Consider the following 17,833-nt stretch of genomic DNA (forward strand, 5'->3'; position numbering starts at 1 on the left):
TCTATGTTTTATTTTCTCTTTCTATGTTTTATATTATTTGTATAGTATTTTTATTATATAATACTGATTAGGCTTGGGCTTATCAAATACACAATAAGCTTGAATATCATTATTTAGCACCTGTTTTCATTTATTATTGGTGTGAAGTCATACTTGCAGATGTTTGTTGATGTTAAAATGGATGCTTATTTATGGCAGCCCTAAATACTTAATTTTTACGGCTATAATAATCATTCGTAATTCGTGAATAATCGTATATTAGGGCAAATTTGTTTTTTGGGACTTTTTCTGTCAGCTGATAGGGTTGTTAGTTGAGGTGGGCGGTGAAATGGGCGTGGCTTGTAGTCTTGAAAGACGCCGAAGCGGAAGCTTTTCGTTACCGTGGTAACTAACTAATCAACACTGCAGTTTCAGATAGATGCACAGCAAACAAACCGACCCGCTTAAAACTTTCTTTTCTACAAAGTGTTGGCTATTAATTTTGTCAGATGGCTACAGTCGTGGCACAGTCTCATTTTATATTCGGACTGCGGACAGGAGTGAAGAATAATTTATTGTATTTTGATGAGCAAACCGTCATATTTCCGTGTGGAAACAACTGTGTGCGCTACAACATCAATCAGAAATGCCAGAAGTTCATTCCAGGTACAACAAAACTTTATCATCATCTTTATTCGCTTCATATGTTAGGCAGAAGGCTATGTCTGTCTAACAAGATATCTGTCTAATTTATGTTGATAAATTAATACTTTTATTCAGGATTGATGTGTTAAATAGATAAAAAAAAACGATAGTGAATACATTGTTATAGAGAGAAAAATAAAAGGATTTCTAAAATATTTCATCGCAGGTTCCAAAAAATAAAACTAATAATAATAATAATACTGAGCAGCACAACTGTTTACAACATTGACAATAAATCAACATATTAGAATGATTTCTGAAGGATCATGTTACACTGAAGACTGGAGAAATGATGCTGAAAATTCAGCTTAATATTAAAATAAAAGAAATAAATTCAACTTATTTTAAAATAGAAAACTGTTTTCTTAAATTGCAATAATATTTCACAATATTCAACATTAAAACTCTTACTGATCCTAAACATTGTGTGTATTTAATCTCTGTGTTCAAGTTAACATGATAATTTGAAGGAAAAAGAAGTGTTTGTATTATAAAGTAAACCTAAGTTGCTTCAGTCCAGTAAATGTTTTAATGTTCTCCCAGCATTGAAATAAAGTAATATTTTATGTTTTAAAAAGGTTATATTATTATTTTAATACATATATAATAGTGTTTTAGTATTTTTTTCTCTACTAATACAGGAATGTTCCTTATGTTTTTTTTATGCAGTGTTTTTCCTTGGTTCTTTATTTTGATTTTGGGATTAAATGTGGTTTTGGACATGTTCTGTGAGAAAAAGAACCCACGTTTGGTGACCAGCATCTGTTTCCTGTGTTTGCACAGGTACAGAGAGAAGTCAGGGCATGCAGGCCTTGGCCATCAGCACAAACAGGCGTTATCTGGCTGTGTCCGAATGTGTAGAGAAAGCCACCATCACTGTGTTTGATCTCCAGCACGAGCAGAGCAGGAAGAGGAAAGTGCTGACTGGAGGAGAGATTGCGGTGGACAAGTTTGTCTGCATGGCCTTTTCTCCGGACTCCAAGTATCTGATCGGTCAGGCAGGCGGGCCAGACTGGACTCTCTTCCTCTGGATGTGGGAAAAGAAGAAGGTGATGGCCACTGTGAAGACAAGCACTGATGGCCCCATTAACCAGGTAAACACGTTTAACAGGTAGGTGACTTAAAATGACAAAAACAGAAGATAAAGTCTGTTTTTAGGACCATGGAGAAGTTTGAGATTGTGGCATTATTTTCATGACAATTACACGTCCCCCTCCCTACCATAAATTAAAGTTACAATTAGTTACTATTACTGTTTAAAGGATTCATTTCATTTTTTGCAATACAGTAATGAGAACTGTGTGGGAAGATATGGGTAATTATGTTAAAAAAAAAAAGATTATACGGTCCTAAAAAAATATCGTTCATGTTCTTTATTTTGATTTTTGTTTGAGTCATCACAATCCCTCAATTTAAGATAATATTAAAAATTGTATTAATATGAATTTGTGTTTCTAAATCTTATGACATCATATGTAGGAAACAGCATCATTATTGTCAACTAAAACTATTCAAATATTATTAATATTTGAAAAAGCTGTAAGGCTGAAATAATATTGGAGTAAAATTAGAGTTAATTACTTAAAACTTAAGCATTTAAATTACATTATTGTAATTATTTAATTAAACTGAACTAAAACTAAACTAAAAAAGTGAAAAACTAAATAGTAATAAAATATAAAAATGACAAAATCACATAAAAGATTACTAAAAACTATAAACTAAAAAAGTACAAAACTAAAACTTGAATTAAAATTAAAATGTAAAATATAAATAATATAAAATAAAAGCTAATTCAAAATATTAGTAAAACAATAATATTGTATAAATAATACTGATAGGAAATCAGGATTTTTATCAAATGAATGTATTTTGAAATATATATGAATAAATTGTATAAAGATCATTTACTAATATTATCTATAATAACTATAAAACTATAAGTGCTGATCTGTAGTACATGGAATAAACTTCTGGCATTTCCACACGAAATATGATTGTTTGCTCATCACAATATAACAAATTATTGTAACATTATTTTCAGTTATGCACACTTTTGAAAAAAAAAATCCTATTTCTCATATTCTCATTACCATAATGCAAATCAACCACATTAATTAATTCAACTTTAATTTGACCTTTAACCGTCATCTTGATCACAGGTCAAAATTACTGCAGTGATCAAGCTGTCCTAATACAATCTAACCCTTCCCAAATTCTCAGATCAGCTTCAACCCTGAGGACAACACACAGATCTGTGTGAGTGGCAACGGGGTGTTCAAGATCTTTCGCTATGCTGGAGAAATCCTGAAACAGTCCAGCACATTTAAAACAGACACCCATCACTTCCTGTGCCACACCTGGATGTCCACGGAGCAGGTGATTGCTGGCACAGACGCAGGTCAGCTGATGATGTTTGAGTCGGGCCGTCAGCGCTGGGAGATGAATGTGACGCCTGTGCAGAAGGTTTCCAGGTGAGTGGAAAGAACTGTGACGTCAAGTGCTTGTACTAATTTCAGTTCATACATGCAGTGTGCGTACAATACAGGGGAAATCTCTGAAGTCATTTATCTCATGTTTTCTTAAACCTTATAATACATTGAGAATGAAAATAATAATATATGACAAGAATAAATACAGCATGTACATGAGTAATTGAGGACCAATATGTCATGTGTCTTATTCCAGTTTATATGCACAGAGCCCTGAATATTTTTATTATTAGCGTTTTTATTATTCAACTTTCTGGTATATGTAACATATATATCTCATTATGATTTATTTATTTATTAATTTGGCAAAACAATGGCTATTAAACTGCAACATTTTAAAGCCTAACATAGAAAATGTCATGAATGTGTATTACTTTCATTTGTGTGTGTTGTTCTTGCAGTCAGTCAGAAAAGCAGGACTGTAACGAGACCTTCTCCACACTGCCGCGGGTGACAGCCATCGTAGGTTATTCTAATGGCTTCGCTTGCTCCGCTGGTCCTGGCACTGTGTGCTTGTTTGAGAAGAGAGAGGAGGAAGACCAGTATAAGAAAACCAAAGAAATAAAGGTGCCATGACATTTTCTCATTCTAAATGTTCACGGGCTGTGGTAGGTTGATCCTGAATGGCTTTTCTTGTCTTGTCATCTCAGATTCCTCCAGAGCTGTTCAGTAATGATCCCAGTTCTGCAGAGCAGCAGGAAATCAGCACTCTGTGCATCAGTCCGTCAGAAGAGACCCTGGCCGCCAGCACAGACCGCGGGCAGCTCTACGGCATCAGCCTCTCCCTCGCCGAGCTGAACAAGGTCTGCCTCACTGTTATTTTTTTTATTTATTTATCATCATTTTTTTATCTCTTTTTTTATTTTATTTAGTTTCTTTAATTTTTTAACTATATATTTATAGTTTTTTTTTTTGATATTTTGAATGAGCTTTTATTATATTTTCTTTTTAATTTTAGAACAATTTGTAATAATTTTTCTATGGGCTAGTTTTGTTAATTTTATTTCAGTTTTAGTTTGATTTTAGTTTTTATTTATATCCAGTTGGTAATTTTAGCACTTTAAAAGAATGCTTTAATCAAAAATGAAAATTTGCTAAAAATGTACTTGGGCCAACTAAAATGTAGATGAGTTTGTTTCTTCATCAGTACAGAGTTTGAGAAATTTAACATTACATCACTTGTTCCTCAACGGATGCTCTGCAGTGAATGGGTGCCGTCAGAATAAGAGTCCAAACAGCTGATAAAAACATCACAAGTAATCCACACCACTCCAGTCCAGCAATTAACGTCTTGAGAAGCAAAAAGCTGCATGTTTGAAAGAAACAAATCCATCATTGAGACAATTAAACAATCACTTCTGGCCAAAATACCAGTCTATGATCTAAACTTAATGAGAGCTCAGGAGTAAATATAAAAATCGTTGTTTCCGTCTGTTGCTGCATCAAGAATTACAACCTGTACACACGGAGAAAGCTATACAATCCTCACTCCTCAATCCTGTGCTGTTGAGTATTCTGGGCTTGACCTCATCTCAGATGGTCAGAAATTGGGTTCATTTTTTTTTATCTCTTTTTTATTTTATTTATTTATTTATTAGTTTATTGTTTTTTTTTAAACTGAGAGAGCTATTGTGAGAAGCAAGATGACAAACTTCACAATGTCCTGTAATAGCAGCATGTCTAGTGTAATAAAAGAGGTGTTTTACTCGTAGATCTGTTTGTACTCTGTTTGTATCTTTCTCCCGTTGTGTTATCAGGGTGTTTGTGCTCAGTTTGAGCACCTGTCTCACTCGTCCCACTCCAGCGTTATCACAGGTTTATCCACCTGCATCCGCAAACCGCTCATGGCCACCTGTTCCCAGGACCGCTCAGTGCGCATCTGGAACTTTGAGACCAAGTAAGTTCAGCTCTGTTGAAGAGACAAGGTACTTTATTGTATCTAGTGAGCTTAAGACTGTGAGGCTTTTATTTTGGGTCTTTATGCTCTTGTAAATGTCTGTCAAAGCAGTATTTACTTTCTGAGAAAAGTATGTTTTGAGATAATGGTCGCTTTGCAGAAATATCCAGATCTAGAATTGTATAAATCGTGTCTTGGTAGATCTTACCACAAATTCCCAAAAATGCCTAAATCTTTTAATCCTACATTTATTATGGGTTTTCACACTTATTGGACGCCCAAATAAATGAACCCTTTTGAGAGATCCCCCTTACTAAAATATAAACCAGCTGTATATTTCTGTTTATAAAGACTTATTTATATTGTGAGTAAAAATAAATGAAAAATGTTATAAAGACAGCATTATTTATTAAAGAAATATGAGATTTCTCAAAACAGATTTTGATATTTTACTGTTAAAAACTAGAGATTTGAATAAAATAAATAGGGGTCAGTAAAATTTGTTTTTTTCTTTAATTTTATTTATTTGTTTGTTTTTTATCTTTCTTTTATTTAGTAAGGATACGTTAAATTGAAGTGGCAGAAAAGACCATTACATTTTAACAAAAGATTTATATTTTAAATAATTGTTGTTCTTTTGAAATTTCTACTTGTCAAAAAATCCTGTAAAAAAAAACATATCACAGTTTCCAGAAAAATATTAAGCAGCGCAACTGTTTTCAACAATAAGAAATGTTTCTTGAGCAGCAAATCAACATATGATTTATGAGGGATCATGTAACAAGTAATTTGATGAAAATTCAGCTTTGCATCACAGAAATAAATTACATTTTAAAATATATTAAAATAGAAATCAATTATTTAAAATTGCAGTATTATTTCACAATATTACTTTTTTAGGGTTCATTCACACAGAATGTGTCTTTGCGTCTAAAAACACAAGACGCAGAGCTCAGGAATGGCTTTTAAAAGAGCACAGGGTAGAACTCAAGGGTCTCGAGACACGTGATGCAATAACGACAATTATATTCAGTGACAGAGATATTTCTCTCCAAGCTCTTTTTTTAAGGAACAAGTTGTGATAATCACTTGAAGAAATTTAATATAATTCTGTGGGGTTATTTCTCTGCCACAATTCTGAGCGCAAAAGATTATATTTTGTGCGCGCAAAAGTGCATTTTGAGCGCGCGTGAACTAAGTTTTGTGGGGAAAATGTTCATCTCGCAGAGAAGAAAGTACTTTGAGCGCACGAAAATCTGTTTTGCATTTAAAATTAGTTTTTGAATGTGTGCAGAACTTCTCTTTTGCGCGTGCAACGTTTCACTAGCTTGCTCCCCTAATGCTCGCCCTCTGTGCTCTCTAAATGCTTTTAACTTTGGCGTCTTAAAAGCGCGGTGCTTATGTGCAAGGCGCTCCAAAAGACGGTCACGCACGTCTATAAAGCGCGTTTACATAAAAAAATCAATGGAAAAGTAGCGCATTGGAATAGAAAAACGGGTTCTGTGTGAATGGCCCCTTACTGTATTTTTGATCAAACAAATGGAAACTTGTTAAGAAAACTAGACTTCTTTCCAAAACACAAAACAATTACTGACTCCTAATTTAAAAACTTGAATGTTAGTGTATTTATTATTTTTACTGAACATATTTAATTGATATTTTGACAGCCTTAAAACATATTAAAATCCCATGAGTTCTGAGCTGTCAGGGCTTGTGTTGGATATTTCCAGTAGCGTGAGTGTGTGTTGTCCAGTGTTTTAGAGATGTATAAGGAGTTCCAGGAGGAAGCCTACAGCATAGCTCTTCACCCCACTGGACTCTACATCCTGGTGGGATTCTCAGACAAACTCCGTCTCATGACTCTGCTCATCGATGACATCAGGACTTTCAAGGAGTTCACTGTACGCAGCTGCCGTGAGGTGCGTCTCCACATTGCTCAACTTTACTAGTATCTTTTTATTTATGTATACAACATTGTTCTTGTATAAGCATGCCTATACATGTTGTGGATTGACTAATTGTGGTGGCTAATTTGTCCCCAGTGTGCGTTCAGCCACGGGGGCCACTTGTTTGCTGCTGTCAATGGAAACGTGATCAACATCTACTCCACTACCACATTTGAGGACGTCCTAAATCTCAAGGGACACAATGAAAAAGTATGTGTTCTGAAATTTAAAGGAAAGGTTCATCCAGAATCGAAAACTCTGTCATCTCTGTTCCAATGCTGTGTGTATGTATTTTGTGGAATACGATATCTTTAATGTGGGAATCCACTGCTCTAATTTAGCCTCCCTGAATAGTCTTTAAAAAGTGTCTATGTTATTGTGCTTCAGGTGCGGGCCATAGCGTTCAGCGCAGACGACAGTCGTCTTGTGTCATGTGGCATGGACGGGGCCGTGTATGAGTGGAATACTCTCACCGGTGCGCGAGAGTCTGAGAGCGTCCTCAAGACCTGCAGCTACACAGGAGTGACCATGTCCCCCGACGCAAAGACATTCTTCGCTGTCGGGACAGACTGCTCTCTGAAAGAAATCCAAGATTGCCAGGTGGGCACGTTCTCAGAAGACTCATTTGACATCTTAAAACCAAAGCCACTGGATTCTGATTGGTATAGATTTACTTTAATGCAAGTAATTTAAACACAGGGTTTTTAACTGGTTTTCAATATTTTGTGTATTTCAGAATTTATTGATGTGGTTAGAATGGATAGTTCAATAAACAGCCTATTTTATCATATAGTTTTCTTATTCATATGTTCACATTACTGTGTCACCATTCTGTACAGAGCATAAAATTATCATTAAAAATGTTTTAAATTCTCAATTTGCTAGTACTATGAATCCAGGACATGACAGAGGATGTAAAGTAGTTAACTAACTACAGACAAACACTAGTTTAGAGCAATGTTGTAATGTTTATTAAAGGAATATTATGGGTTCAATACATCTTAAGCTTAATCAACAGCATTTGTGGTAAAATGTTTTGTACCTCAAATATTTATTTCAACTTCTTGGTCATTTTCTTGGTAAAAAAAATAAAATAAAAAAATAAATAAAAGTATGTTAATGTTCTTGCTGCAGATCCTTAAGGAAGTGCGTACTGGTGATGTGGTTTGCACCACTGTTGCCATGTCTCGTTCAGGACGAGTGCTCTTCATTGGAACATCCATTGGGACTGTGAGAGCCTTCAAATACCCTCTACCCATCCAGAATGACTGGATAGAGTACCAGGCCCATGCTGGCCCTGTCACTAAGGTTTGTACTGCTAAAATTCATTGGAATGTGAGCTCCTAGTCAGAAGTCAAGCTTGTTTTTCATTCATATTTTTATGTCTTGTGTCCGTAGATGGTTATCACTTTTGATGACCAGTTCCTCATAACTGTCTCAGAAGACAGCTGTCTTTTTATCTGGAAAATCATTGACAAAGAGGGACAAGGGTTGAAAAGAGAAAAGGAATTAATATATGCAGAAGAGATCCTCATCACCAAATCAGACCTTGAGGAAAAGGTAATCTCAATCAATATTTTCCTTTGTGTTGGTCATTTTAAGCTTTATACAAAAAAATCAGCAAATTTTGTACTTTCTTGATTTATATTGTTATCCTTAAATTAAAATAAAAAAGCCAAATACTAAGCTCAGGTTTTTAGGTCTTCTTCAAATCAGTAACTGTGTTCTTTAACTATCTTAACATTGCATAAAACATGGAGTTTAAGAGAAATTTTAGGAAACATTTTTGGAAAAAATGAACACAGAACTGTCCTGCTGTGAACCACAAGAGCACCTTCAGCCTTTTTACATCTTGTGTTGAACCGTCCTGCAGAATAAAATAATGCTGGACCTGAACGCACGAGTGACAGAGCTCCAGGAGGAGAACAAGTACCAGCTCAGCCTCAGGGACATTGAATACAAGGAGAAGATCAATGAACTCACTGAAAAATGTATCCAACAGATCAATTCACTTAATGCTGAGAAAGAGGTCAGTGTCGAGAGATTCAAAATGAAAACCATTCTAATTTTGGAACACAATGGCTTATTAAACTTAAGATGTTTATTTTTTATTACAGGTCCTGAAAGCAGAGAAAGAAAAACAGCAAGCAGCCCATGTTAAAGCTCTCTCAGAAGTCTTAGAGAAACATGATAAAGAGCAGCAGGACATGGGTAAATAAAACATATTTAATTCATTTTTACAAACTGCGGTCACATTTGCTATCACTCTGCGGAATTTCTCCAAGTCGTCCTAATAGGAATCCTTGCAATCAGAGTGAAAATGTTCCCCAGACAGATTTTGTTGCTTGGTTTGTCAGCTGTGCTTTATAAAGTATATTGCTATGCTACGGACATTGGACATTCATTTACTTTTAATGATAAACCTTTACACTACTAGTTAAAGCTGTGGTTCTCAACATTTTAAACTCCAAGGCCCCCATTGTTCAACACAATATTAGAAGGCCACCTAAGATAGATTTTTCTGTAATGACAAAGATACTTGTTTTCAAACATTTTAATTTAAAGAAACTAGGAGTATATTAAAATAATTATCAAAATTACAGTTATTTACAATGTCTTTATTGGGATCACACTTTTTTATAAACAATTTATTTACATGACATTATCATTTATGATTACTGGATTTTTTTTAAAATGTTTAATTATGCACAAATAGCAGTTTCTGTTTGACAAAGCTAGAAAAAGTCATATACATTCTAGAAATTTTCATGACTTTTCCATGTGAAAATCATACTTTTAAAACATAGCAATAACAGTACACACTATACTGTATATACTGTACACATTAACCAAATTTCCCAAGACCACTGGAACAAATTAACATAAGAAATATGTCTTGTTTTATTTTTTTAAACCATTTTAAGCCATCTTGATACCCACTTTGCTAAGGCACGCTTGTCTGTCTCCAAGGGGTCCTGGCCCCTTGGTTGAGAATCACTGAGTTAAAGGTTTGAACACTTGACTTAATATTATTAGTTGACTCTTTCCCCGCCAGCATTTTTGAAAAAAGTTACCAGCCATCGCCAGTGATTTTGATGATTTTCATTAAAATTTGATGGAATACAGTATATTTTGCTGTATGAGTATTTTTATATGCAATACACCAAAATAAAGACCAAAGCCTCTACTTTTAAACAACAACAAAAAAAATCTGTTTTATTCTAGCTTAAAGCATTCTTTTTTATCAACGCTTGAATATAGGTAGGTTTTATAAAAATGTATAGTTTTGAGCAAAAAGGTGAGAAAATCACATTTTTATCAAAAACTGCATCTGGTTAATATTCAGTGCGATTATCAAAGCATAAATCCATTAAATCGCTTCCGTTAACACCTCCAAAGCTTGCACAGACATATACCACTTCCTGGATCATCATTTTACTCTGTAACATTATGCAGTTTTTATTTATATGTTGTCTATTATTACTGATGATTGCATTATTTTTAATATGCATCTGTTTACATAAGAGATCAATCGTTTCTCCGTCCTGTTCACAGTGTTTTTGTTCGGGAGGTTTTGTACTCATTCAGAAGATGTGTAATAGCGCCCCAGAGTGTTGTAAGAAGCTGTAAAAACTCATCTTTGGCGGGGAAGTGTTGTCTTCTAAAAGACAAGATAACTCGTCAATGGAGAGGAAAGTGTTAATATGGAACTGATATAAATTGTGCCTACATTTTTTTTTAATAAACAGAGATGTCATTTTGTTTGTAATGTAAACCTTTACTATCGTCAGAACCAGTCAGTACCGCTCTCAGCATTAGCCTATTGGGACTAACTGAAGCTGCTCTTCACAGAGTCAAGCAATAACCAGAAGCTCATGCTGGAATATGAGAAATACCAGGAGCTACAACTGAAGCTTCATAAAGTTCAGCAGGAATATGAGCAGCAGCTACACAGTGTGGAGGAGAGCAAGACCCGAGCCCTGGAGGAGATGATGCAGTCTTATGAGGCCAAGCTGGAGGAGAAGATGATGCTGGTCACCCAGGTAAAGTCAACTGCGAAACAAGTTACCAATGCTTAACAAAAAAAAATTAATTTACTCAGTCTCATGTTCCAAACCAGTATTACTTCTGTGAAACACAAAAGGAGACGCTGAATCATTTCATATTTCATATCATTACATATCTACCCCAGCAATGACAAAAAAAACCTTTGAAATTTTAGGTGTGATGACAGAATAATAATTTGAAAACAGAATATCTCATTCTTTTCTTTCCAACTTGCAGTATCAGGATGAAGTCCAGCAGAAGGTTCGGGAATTTGATGAATACATAAAGCAGGAAGAAGAGGATGCAGATATGGAAATCCATGAGATCCGCATGAAGTACGAGCAAAATCTTAAAGAAGAAAAAAAGGCCAACACTAGGCTCAAAGTGGAACTAGATACCACAACAAAGCAGGTGACTATAATTCATCAGTTTTGACTTCTTCACTTCAAATATACTATGTATAAACAATGACAAATGAATTGAGTTGAAGTTTATTTGTATAATGCTTTTTCATAATGCATATTGTTTCAGAAAATGTTTGTTTTAATGTTATAATTAGTAAGTATTTGCTATCAGCCAGAGACGAGTGTATCAGAGACGAGTAAATCTCTAGCTCCTTAAGTAGACTTGAAATCCTTGGTACGATCAAAATCAATCGTTTTATAACCTTATGAATAATAATAATAAGGAACAATTCACCAAAAATTCTAAAAATATACTCTCAGGCCATCCAAGAGTCCAAGTCAGTATGAGAGTCCACTGCATGTTTGTAATAAACAAATCCATCAATGGATTTGTTTTTAACTGCAAATCATTGCTTCAAAGTATGAGTCCAGTGGGGGGATATGATCATATTTTCTTGGCCGGGTAAGAATGCTAGCAACTGTAGCTTGTTTACTGAAGATTGAGGACAGTCACCTAGTAGTGTGTTGAAGTAATGCAGTAAATGCAGGGAGCTGAATCTTACGTTGCTTGTGTTGTGTCGTACAGTTTCATGTCCTGCAGAGGGAAATTGAAAACAGGAACTTGGAGATCGAGAAGCTGAAGCAGGAAGTGCAGAAGCTGCAGTCGGTGATCAAAGCACTAGAGAACGACATCACTGGGCTGAAGACTGCAATTCAGAAGAGAGATGGGATCATACAGGACAAGGTGAGAACATATGACGACATGAGGAAAACCAAGTCAAGTATTCCTGTTCATTTTACGACATTTAGCTGTCTGAGCAGTTATTGACAGATTTTAAAATGCAAAATTCACTCTATTGACTTCAGGATGATAGAATTGAAGTTCAGAAATGTTAACTCGTTAAGGTTTCATTCTGGCAGCACATGATTGAGGAATGTGCATTTGAAGTAAACATGGTCAATGAATGAATGTATTATGGATTGAAAATCAATCACAGAGCCTTAATTAGTTTAATTTATATGAGCAAAAACTGTTTTAGTATTGTCTCCATGCCATCTGACAGACTCCAGATCAGAAACATGAACTCAGAGTCAGTATATTTAAGTTTCAGCTACTAGGGAACAGTACATGAGAGTAAAATCTGTTCTGTCTCAACAGGAAAAGAGCATCTATGAGCTGAAAAAGAAGAATGACACACTTAACAAAACAATTGAAGTGATGGAGTTCAGGGCTGAATATATGGAAGAGCAGATTGAGCCAAAAGAGAACGAAATCCAAGATCTGAAGGAGCAGATGCTGGAGGTGGGACACGTTTTACTGCATATGTGCCATGTGTCATCCCTTCAAGCTGCCATGTTTTATTCAGCCCTTTTGTGCACTATATTGCTGCATCATCAAACCTAAAAAGTAACATTCATTAATAACAAAAACATATATCATTCATAATAACTGAATGTCTCACAGAACATAGTCACATACAGTATGTAAATAAAATCGCTTTACATAAACGAGATGAGTGTTATGAACACAGTGTGATAAAAGATGTGTGTTTCAGATGGAGGGAGAGTTGAAGGAGTTCCATAAGACGAACACACAGTTGGAGCTGAAAATTGCTGAACTGAACTTAAAATTGAAAACCAAAGACAAAGAAATGCACAAAGAAATGAGGAAGGTTAGTATGTGTTCTGCACTGGACATCTTCAGGGTTCACACCGGCAGTCATTTACACCAGCACAACAGGTCTCCATGTCACTGCGCTGACGATTTCAAGTAGGGGGAAGTTGTGGTTGTGGGTTCGAGTCTCGGGCCGGTAATACCACGACTGAGGTGACCTTGAGCAAGGCACCGAACCCCCAACTGCTCCGGTTGTGTGTTCACGGTGTGTGTGTCTTCACTGCTGTGTGTGTGCACTTTGGATGGGTTAAATGCAGAGCATGAATTCTGAGTATGGGTCACCATACTCGGCTGTATGTCACTTCACTTCACTTCACTTTGCTACTCGAGAGATTAAAGAGCATTCATTCAATTTGGAACCTTCTGTCATCACAATTACTAAGTTATCATAGATACTACCCATGTATATTTTCTACTTTTAATATTTCCTTTAAAGGAATAGTTAACCCAAAAATGAAAAATTGCTGAAAATGTACTCATCCTCAGGCCATTTAAGATGTAGTTTGTTTCTTCATTGGAACAGATTTGGAGAAATGTAGCATTACATCACTTACCTACCAGTGGATCCACTGCAGTGAATGGGTGCCGTCAGAATGAGAGTCCAAACAGCTGATAAAAACATCACAATAATCCACAAGTAATCCACACCACTCCGGTCCATCAGTTAATATCATGTTAAGTTAAAAGATGTGTGTTTATAAGAAACAAATTAATTGAGACGTTTTTAACTTCAAACTGTGAAGTTTCAAACCAGCTAAAATGCTAGCTCTTTATCCATAATATTGCCTTCCCCAGTGAAAAAGTCAGTTCGTCTGAATCAGGAGAGAAATATGCACCATTTCCAAGCAAAAAAAGTCTAAAACAGTTCTAAACAAATATGTTAGTGGATTTCAATGTGAGTGGACAATGGGTGAATTTTTTAAGTGTTATTATGGATTATGGACTCTTAATAAGTCCTAATGAGAAATTTGATTCTTATAAACACTGCTTTTCACTTCACAAGATATTAATTGATGGACTGGAGTGGTGTGGATTACTTGTGGATTATTATGATGTTTTTATCAGTTGATTGGACTCTCATTCTGACGGCACCCATTCACTGCATCTATTGGTGAGCAAGTGATGTAATGTTAAATTTCTCCAATTCTGTACTGATGAAGAAACAAACTTATATACATCTTGCATGGTCTGAGTTTGAGTAAATTTTTCATTAAATAATTTAATAATTAAAAAAAGATAAAAATCCTACAAACTAAAATTAGCTGTGTTAAATACAAGAGTATTTAGCAACAAATTATGTATGTTATACATTATAATGTACAGTACGAAAAATTGGGAAATATTAAAAAGCATTCTTTTTAAGATATACTTTTTAGGTTACATTTAACAGTATTTATTTATTTATTTGTTTGTTTGTTGCTTTTTGTTTATTGTTTTTAATTGACATTTAAATACCATTACCCTAGTTTGACTATATTTCTTAGACAATGTATTGCTTTTTGTTTTTTTTTTTAGTTTGAGGTTTTTGTGTTTATGTTTAAGAGATTTATATATTTTCTTTACAATTTTTTGGATTTCATTGAGTGGCCTGATGTGTTAAAGGAACACATTCGAGAGCTCTATAAATGCTACGTTGAGTCATCAGATGTGGTAAGATCAATACATTTAGATAATTATTCGTGCTGTTTTGATTTCCAGTGAATGCTTGTGTGGTGTGTGACTGTAGGTAGAGAAAGTGGCAGTGGACACAGATACCCAGAAGGAAAACCACAGACAGAGGGAGCACTACGAAAAGATTATCACCACACTGAAGAACCAGCTCACCAGAGACACAAACGTCCTCCAGGCCAACAATACAAAGCTAATGAAGGTGAGAGAAACAAATAACAGTGTGCAGTTAATGTGGAAATTAGTATCTTTAGTCTGACATTAGGACATGTGCAAGTAGAAGAATAGTACTTCTACTGTAGCCTATCACTTTCCTCTGGTTTAGTAGATATAATTTAACAGTAAATTAGACAGTAAATGTCTAAATGGATTGATTTTACTGATTTTTTAAACACCTGAAGAAATGAATAGTACTTATAGTACCTATTAGATTATGCAAAGTCATAGGAGATAAAGATTCCAGTATATCAGTATCCAAAGGTTTTTTTATTCATACTATGAAGGGAGGAGATGGAAGCAGTACTTTGAGTGTTTCACATTCAGTATTCCTTCAATCACTGCGTCTGTTTGTGAGAAAGATCTCACATCTGTCATCTGTGTCCAGGACAACGTCATTCTTATGAAAGAGATCAACGATCTGCGTCAGGAGCTGCGCACTGTCCGTATGCAGCTGCACAACTATGACAGTCAAAGCAGCTTTAACAAGAGCTCTGCAAACACGAGAGGTGACCAATGTGAAATCTATGGGTTTTGAATAAACCTGGATAAACATGGACCATGATATCATTGGTGTTCATGTTGGAGGTTCTCAGCTGCATTTCTTTCATGCTTCAGGTGCAGCTTCAGCAGGGAGGAACGGCTTGATGACGAAGCAGAGTTTAGAAGAAGCAGAGAAGATCATCCAGTTTCAGCGACTGGAGATCCAGAGGCTCAAGCAGGAGATTAACGGCCAGATGCCTTCATCCAGAACCAAACTACCACCACTCACCAACTGAATGCACCTCTTGTGCTTCATGCATGAATAAAGTGTCAAATATAAGTCATAGATTCTTTATGAATCAGTGATGAACAGAATACAGAATATTACCTCCAGAGTGCTGACAAATTACACAGAACATGAGCAATTTCTAAATGATCAGCAATTAATATTAAAAGAGAGTAATGCAGAAAGTAATGCAGTTTAAAAACAAATACAAATAGAAATTAATTTGTAAAACCATGGTACACTTACAGTATCTCCTAAATTTTATATAATTAGATTGCACAGAAATCTGTGATTTCCTAAATGATTATACATCATTAAAGAGTACCTTGAATTTTATCAATCCTAATGCATATTTGTCAGGCATGAGTGGATATTGCTGTCCAATTAAAAAGACAATGGCCTATAACATTATATTTGCATTGTTCTTTTTGCTTGTACTTTTTGTTGTAAAAGTCACTAAAAGTTATTTTCAAACAAAACTGACTTTGTGGAGTTCAGTGGTCTTTTATTTTTCTATGATGAACGATGCTTTGCTGCCCTGTTTTATCCTGCATACTTTTATACGATAAGATTGAAAATTAATAAGCTGACATGATAAAATAACAAACCTTTGGAAGTTTTGATTTTTGCTTTTTGTTTAGTATTTCGATACTTAATACTGAATCCATATTTGTTCAGATTGTTCTGTACTACATGCGTGTAATGGCGTCATAATGGACAGATTGAGCTGCAGTTACAGTGGATGTTCATTTTATTGTTCCTGAACGTTCTACTAATGTTATAACGTCATAACAGTGCTGTAGTCTACTTCTCTTGTGCAACTGGGATGAACAATGAAGGTAAAACTTTCCAGAAATACATAAAATCAATTTATGTTTAAATGAATATCACAAAACATATTACTGAAACTTATCCGTTCCTTGTTGACTCTCTCGGCCTACATGACACCATTTGAGCTGCTGGACCACACTGATGAATGTGAGAAGAAGAGTCATGTGACAGGAAACAAATAAAAGGTAGTTACAGTTTGCTTGTACTACATTCTAGTAATACGTAATTGTAATAACCCAATAAAATCGGACCACATAAAATCATTGCTATTATTTAATCAAATTGCATTTGCTATTACTCAAAAAAAAAAAAGTTTGACAGTGATTTCTGAGCATCACAAAGCTGAAAATTTTGAAAACCTGACCAAACCCTATACTTTCTTCAAGATATATAAATACTCAACATTAGCAAAACTGAACTGTGGTGACAAACATCATAAGCCAGTTTCTGCAAAATTGCAAACAATTACACATTGATTCATTTCCTATAATGTGCACAATATTTTTAAATTGACTATGACTGTCAACTTTTGACATGAGTTAGCACTTGTTAATCTATATCAGTTCATATATTATCCTGTATGAAGGAGGTTTTTGAAGAATAGCGAGCCACACATGCTGTTCTGGACAATCAGCACATATAAACTCTGAGAAGAGGAGCTCTATTGTTGCAGAAGCGAAGTAAACTTATGTCATGTGAATGACACCATCCTTACAGTCACAAAAAGTCCATTATGCTGAAGGCGTGACATCAGAGATACACTTGGTGGGATGTCCCTCCAGTTGGCCTATTGTTTTTCCCACAATGCCTTGAAAGACATCCTTGCTTTTCTGTGTCAGTCATTCTGGCTGCTAGGCGTGCACATGTATGAGAGTGAGCGTTTGTGTGTGTTCTCCGTTTGCGGACATGCTGTTTAGTGTCACAAAGAAGACAATGAGAAACCTTTTATTGTCCTGGTGGAATGTGGCAGAAGAAGACAACGGGGGAGCATGTCATCATCCCAAGTGCTTGGCACCAGTGTCCAGTCGGCTTGCACCATGACACACCACAGCATGAGAGAGACAGGTAAACAAAAAGACAGAAAGAAAGAGAGAGAGACGTGACAGTAAACAGTCCTGCACTGCTGCAAAGATAAAGGAGTTTGAGGATGGTAGGATGGTGTGTTTCTTTAAAAAATTACCTTTTTAAATCAGGACCATCTTTT

At 35.3% G+C, this 17,833-nt stretch overlaps 1 protein-coding gene across 1 annotated transcript; it reads left to right on the plus strand.

The window, feature by feature from the left end:
- Nucleotides 1-369: 369 nt before the first annotated feature.
- Nucleotides 370-16,263, plus strand: cfap57 (cilia and flagella associated protein 57). The gene is made up of 23 exons (XM_042717864.1): nucleotides 370-645; nucleotides 1,468-1,778; nucleotides 2,908-3,158; nucleotides 3,578-3,743; nucleotides 3,827-3,979; nucleotides 4,934-5,073; nucleotides 6,827-6,992; nucleotides 7,116-7,229; nucleotides 7,407-7,619; nucleotides 8,154-8,327; nucleotides 8,418-8,579; nucleotides 8,893-9,048; nucleotides 9,137-9,230; nucleotides 10,872-11,062; nucleotides 11,304-11,477; nucleotides 12,057-12,215; nucleotides 12,630-12,773; nucleotides 13,027-13,143; nucleotides 13,826-13,834; nucleotides 14,661-14,795; nucleotides 14,872-15,015; nucleotides 15,418-15,538; nucleotides 15,648-16,263. Exons 1-23 carry the CDS (start codon nucleotides 489-491, stop codon nucleotides 15,806-15,808), a joined length of 3,612 nt encoding a protein of 1,203 aa, XP_042573798.1. The 5' UTR covers nucleotides 370-488; the 3' UTR covers nucleotides 15,809-16,263.
- Nucleotides 16,264-17,833: the final 1,570 nt, after the last annotated feature.

The sequence above is a fragment of the Cyprinus carpio genome, chromosome B2 (assembly GCF_018340385.1).
Source record: "Cyprinus carpio isolate SPL01 chromosome B2, ASM1834038v1, whole genome shotgun sequence".
NCBI lineage: Eukaryota > Metazoa > Chordata > Actinopteri > Cypriniformes > Cyprinidae > Cyprinus > Cyprinus carpio.

What these genes read in the sequence shown, in the direction of transcription:
- cfap57 (XM_042717864.1), top strand. Translation starts at nt 489, where the DNA reads ATGGCTACAGTCGTGGCACAGTCTCATTTTATATTCGGACTGCGGACA. An exon ending in AGATGATGCTGGTCACCCAG is followed by an intron (nt 11,063 to 11,303) that starts GTAAAGTCAACT and finishes TCCAACTTGCAG; the next exon opens with TATCAGGATGAAGTCCAGCA. An exon ending in TAGATACCACAACAAAGCAG is followed by an intron (nt 11,478 to 12,056) that starts GTGACTATAATT and finishes TGTGTCGTACAG; the next exon opens with TTTCATGTCCTGCAGAGGGA.